The sequence below is a fragment of the Oncorhynchus tshawytscha genome, linkage group LG10 (assembly GCF_018296145.1).
Source record: "Oncorhynchus tshawytscha isolate Ot180627B linkage group LG10, Otsh_v2.0, whole genome shotgun sequence".
Lineage (NCBI taxonomy): Eukaryota > Metazoa > Chordata > Actinopteri > Salmoniformes > Salmonidae > Oncorhynchus > Oncorhynchus tshawytscha.
The window spans coordinates 54201101-54206592 of record NC_056438.1 but is presented as its reverse complement, the minus strand read 5'-3'; the positions used below and the strand labels follow the sequence as shown (position 1 = coordinate 54206592).

General features: G+C 38.5%; 1 protein-coding gene and 1 gene segment (V, D, J or C); both read right to left on the bottom strand.

Moving 5' to 3' along the window:
• Positions 1-1065: 1065 nt before the first annotated feature.
• LOC121847649 lies at positions 1066-2499 on the bottom strand. Its single transcript, XM_042329582.1, has 3 exons — positions 2372-2499; positions 1882-2243; positions 1066-1338 (listed from the first exon to the last, which is right to left on the bottom strand). Exons 1-3 carry the CDS (start codon positions 2412-2414, stop codon positions 1066-1068), a joined length of 678 nt encoding a protein of 225 aa, XP_042185516.1. The 5' UTR covers positions 2415-2499.
• A 1063-nt stretch (positions 2500-3562) lies between these two features.
• LOC121847475 lies at positions 3563-5021 on the bottom strand. The segment is given in 2 exon segments: positions 3563-4295; positions 4482-5021. Coding segments are annotated over 2 exon segments (513 nt in total).
• Between the last annotated feature and the right edge of the window lie 471 nt (positions 5022-5492).

Genomic DNA, 5492 nt, shown 5'->3' with positions numbered 1-5492 from the left:
AGACCTACCTTCAAACTCATTGCCTCTTTGCTTGACATCATGGGAAAATCAAAAGAAATCAGCCAAGACCTCAGAGAAAAACATTGTAGACCTCCACAAGTCTGGTTCATCCTTGGGAGCAATTTCCAAACGCCTGAAGGTACCATGCTCATCTGTACAAACAAGATTACGCAAGTATAAACACAATGGGACCTCACAGCCGTCATACCACTTAAGTAATCACACCTTCTGGTTGCTGTTGAACATGGTGTATTTAAATGTATTAGAAATGATAAAACTATCGTAAAAATGTGTTAAAGATAAGATAAACCAATGAGAGAAAGGGTTCCATTATACCAAAGCAGAATACAACAAGAACCAGCCAGATGATCAGACAGAGTACCATGGTTATACAGATCACACTGAGAGTGACTGTGAGTTACAGTAAGAGGTAGAGATCCTCTCCCTCTTCCATGTCCATCTCATCCTGTATATCTCCATCAACTGACAGACACGAAGGAGGAGCCTGTTCAGAGATAGTAAAGAAATGTATGGGTCAACATTACCTCGTTAGTATTAGATATAAGCACTCTTTGCAGTACATTAGACAAAGAGAAAAGTTTACATTTAGCTCAAATATTATGGTAAGTATTGATATGAATTTTGTATGAGGTGAGTATGATTAACTTATTTGAAAATAAATGTTTGAAAACATACACATATTCAATTCATATTCTTCCACTATATGCTGGACAAACTAATTCACAAAAATATGTCTCCTGTTATCATATGCACAGTTTGAACAGGATCATTTGTATCTCCTCCCTTTGACATAAAACCCATTCAATGACGACTCTTAATGAAGTGTATTGATGGTAATGAAGATTTGGTTTACGAAATCACTGTAAAGATGGCATCATGGCATTTATATGAGAGAATGTTTAGAAGGTTATGTCAAATGAGATTTTTCTGATGTTCATGACATATTTACTTTATTTCCAAATATAAAGTCTGGTCTCTCGTAGTTGAATAAGCAAATAACTTTCCTTATAAAAAGAAGGGAACATAATGGATGGAAGATAAGATCTATTCAGACTCATGTTCTTGGGTTTCTAGGGGTCTCAGATTCAGGTTGTCTGTGTTTGTATTGTCAGGATCAGTATTGTGTTTCTGGATTTCTGTCAGTGTGGGCTCCAGGGAACAGTAGTACAGAGCAGAGTCTGTCATTTCAGCAGAGGAGATCTTCAGAACCACACGGTTATTCTCTTTTTCATGTATGAGGGTCCATTTTTTACTATTAGTGTTGGTTCTGACCCCAGAGTAGTCCAGTATGAGGAACTGTGGAGAGGATCCAGGGTGCTGGAGGTACCATAACAGACTGTTGGTTAATGAGCTGTTGTATCTACAGGAGAGTTTAACCTACTACACTACTACCCTCCATAACATCCACTACATCTCTGTCTGGACTTATTATGTCTTCAAAACTTGTACCTGTAAATAATAACAACATGTATTACTGAGTCAATGTAGACAGTGTACAGTATATCTACACTTGGTGTTTTAAAGCATATTACCACTTGATATTGATAATACCATATTGTAATGAATACCGAACAGTGTACATTCTGTTAGTACATATTCCGTTAATGGAGAGTGAACTCACACCTACAATTGCACTGAAACAAGACTGATTAGAGCAGCATCATAGTCACTGGGTGTTAGACAGAGACTTCTCTAATGATCTTCTCTTGGAACATTCACTCTCTGGGTGAATCAGTTCCACTCATTACATGTTATGTCTAACACTAAGCTCCTCCTCTTAACATAATATAATGGGGGCATGTTGACTCCACTAGATGGTACTATTGTCAAATAAAACCTTGAACTACAGAGTTTAAATACTCTCTCAGGTGATGTTAGGTTTTTGTGCAGTGTTTCTGGGTTTCCTGTCACTGTGGGCCTCAGAGCACAGTAGTACAGAGCAGAGTCTGTCACTTCAGCAGAAGAGATCTCCAGATCCACACGGGTTCTCTCCTTGTTCTGTGTAACAGTCAGTCGAAAGTCTTGTGGATCACCTCTCACTTCATATGGAATATTGGTAGTTGTTACTATATAAAGGAATTGGAGACCTGATCCAGGGTACTGTTTGTACCACAGCAGACTATCTGATTTTACTGTATAGTTACAGGAGATCTTAACTCTGCTACCGTCTAAATAATACTCCTCAGGGCTGGTTGGAGTAATATCATCCTCTAAAGTATCACCTGTGAAGGAGAAGAAAACAAGCATGAGACTTAACATGAAAACCTCTTATTTTATATTATAATCAGCCTAATATGTACCAACTAAATAATGACAGACAGTGTGGGAATTACTTCACATAAAACCTTACCAACAAGTGCTGAAAACAGTAAGATTGAAATGAGCAACATCATGGTGTATTTGACAGAATGCAGCTAGGAAAGAGGGTTTACCAAACTGATATGTGATATACAGTGTACTGTGATCTGCAGAGTGTGATATGTAGTGTTTGGCTGATGCCTGTCTGCCCTGCAACTACTTCCACTGTCAGGAGGAGGAGCCACCTGCTCAGAGAAATAGAGGTTGGTATAGTGCTGAGGTGAGGCTCTCTACGTAAGAAATTTAGTTAAATAAATCTTGTAATTTCCATTTTTATTAATTTGAGTATTACATTTCTGGTAATGTAAACTGTAATCGGTTGTAATCCTTATTACTGTTAAACTGATAATTCACATATTTTGATAATACTGAAAGCCAAGACATACTGATAATTCACATATTTTAAACAGTTCACAATAAGGATTTTTATTCCCTGATTCTGTACAGTTGTACAGTATGTCTTGGCTTTCCTGTCACTGTGGGCCTCAGGGCACAGTAGTACAGAGCAGAGTCTGTCAGCAGAGGAGATCTCCAGATCCACACATTCGGCCACTTTGTCAACGTTAACTGATGGTCGAGGATACGGTGGATCTGCAGTAACTTTTGTCGCAGCAGATGCTGAATACACTGAGAGGAGGAATTGGGGAGCAAATGTGTGATATTGGTGATACCATAAGACACTGCCTCCACCAGATACTGTGTAGTTACAGGAAAGCTTGACACTTCCACCATGTATCACATCTTCCTCAAGACTGATGGAGGAAATTCCATCCCCGTAACTATCACTTGCAGAAAACTAACGTGAGATAAAAGTGATCTTTTTCCAAGCTTGTGAGGAAGTATTTACACATTATTATTACTGTTAAATGTATTTTACTTACCCACAAATGTTTAAAAAAAACAAGGTGAACCATTATAGCATGGTTAATGTTAGAGAGAGAAGCTTAGATGGAACTAAGGAAAGACCTTCATGCCATGTTGAGTGTCTCCTTTTCATTCTCATACTAGCTCCTCCTCTAAACACAACACAACTCATTTTTCAGAGGATCTTCTGAAGTGAATAAAAGGAAGAAACATGCATTTTCAAATGATTTGGTTTACGTATTCATAATATACTCTAATTTGTACATAATACATGTTTCTCATATTATGCTAAATGTGTTTTTACTTACTCTAACAACAGAAGTGACCAACAAGCTCATCCAAAACAAGTCATTTATCCGTGCTCTAGTTTTTTTTACATCCTCTCAGATATTCTGTATCGCTGGATGTCCTTCAGGGTACATTAGTAGAGAGCTGTGTCTGCCAGAGTTACATGTTTTATCATGAGTGTAGTTGACGTTTGGGACGTTGTAGATTCATACCGATGACTAGAGATATGGTCAACACTATTTGCTCTGGCACTTTTATACAGTAGGTCCTGAGGTGCCTGGTTAGGGTATTGTTGGTACCAGTAAAGGTAGATGTTACTGCTGCTTGTTTCATATGTACAGCTCAGAGACACTGTTGATCCCTCAGTGGGGGTGTACTCCTCCTTGTCAGAAGTCACACCATCTCCAGAGGCTACACTAGTATTTGTAGGGGGGCTGTATATCCTGTTGTCACAGTGGGCTTCAGAGCACAGTAGTACACAGCAGAGTCAGACAGCTGCGCCCTCTGGATCGTCAAAGGGACAGATTTTGAGTCTTTATCTAGATGGGAATAAAATCTCTCCTCATATCCAGTGGCATTTGTACTTCTAAAAGAAAAAAGTCCCAGCATGAACTTAGGGAAGCCATGTAATTCATGCTTGTACCAGAACAGGTAGAGATTATTAGTATTAACTGCATCAAATTGACAGTCCAGTGTGACCTGTCCTCCCTCAGTGGCAGTCACATCTCCTGGTGGCTGAATGACTGAGTCTTCTCCTCTGCATTCTGGAAAAGGACACACATTTGTATTAGGGGAAAGAGGAGGTAAGTAACATGATAGAGGGAATTAAAATGCATACCATTAATTTTAGTATAAAACTGAAAAATATGTTTGAAAAAAGAAAGGGATTGTAGAAAAGGATGTAAACAAATAAGATTAATAATAATATTAAATAAATAATATTATAATACCATAACAAAATGCAGCAAGAATCAGTACATTCCTCAGCCAGGGTTCCATGCCTGTTACTGTGAGATCAGTGGGAGAAGAGTAAAACCACTCTGATGTAACTAGGCAATGATGAGATGATGAAATCCTTGTCTCCTCCTCTTTCTGTGTATCGTCAAACATTGAGAAGCTTGTGACATTGTCTGAACAACACTGTACCCTGTGTTGTTGTACAGTGACTGAATTTATTGTTGTCACAGTGGACCTCAGAGCACAGAGGTACAAAGCAGAGTCAGACAGCTGCAACCTCTGAATGGTCAAGGGGACAGAGCTAGATGTGAAATTCAGCCCGGAATCAAACCTCTTCTTGAACTCATCACTATTGCTCCCCCCTGAATAACGATCTCTTCTCAGGACATACTGAGGAGAGTCCCTAGTTAACTGGATGTACCAGAAGAGATCAGGAGATGGACTACTGGTAGTGTAGTTACAGCTGAGTGTTACCAGTCCTCCTTCAAAGGCAGTAACATGTCCACTCTGCTGGTCAACAGCCTCCTCACCTTTGCAATCTGAAAAAGTTGTTAACATAGTTTCTTAAATAATAGTTTCTTGTGTACTAATTTGTTAGCTCAAATTCAGACAAAGAGAATAGGAAGGAGAAGCAGTATACTGTACCAAAATAGCATGCAGCCAGGATAAGTAAAGTATTCCTAAGCCAATGTGCCATTATGATATATGTATAGAGGAAGAATAGACTGTTATAGACTTTATGTTCCATCCACTGTAGCTGAGAAGTCTCATAATTGTGGGGCTCGGCGTTAAGGGAGGAGCTTATGGTATATTAAATTATTTTGTTGAGTTTGGGGAGGGGTTATAAGTTGACATATCTAATTATTAATAATTTAGCTATTTGATTTTGAATTTTAGGTATAAAAAACCCAGTGGACATATATCATTATTTTAAGATGCTCATACCAGTGATCATTTAGCTATTTTTGATTTGGAATTGTAGGACCCCTTTAGGTATAAAAAAT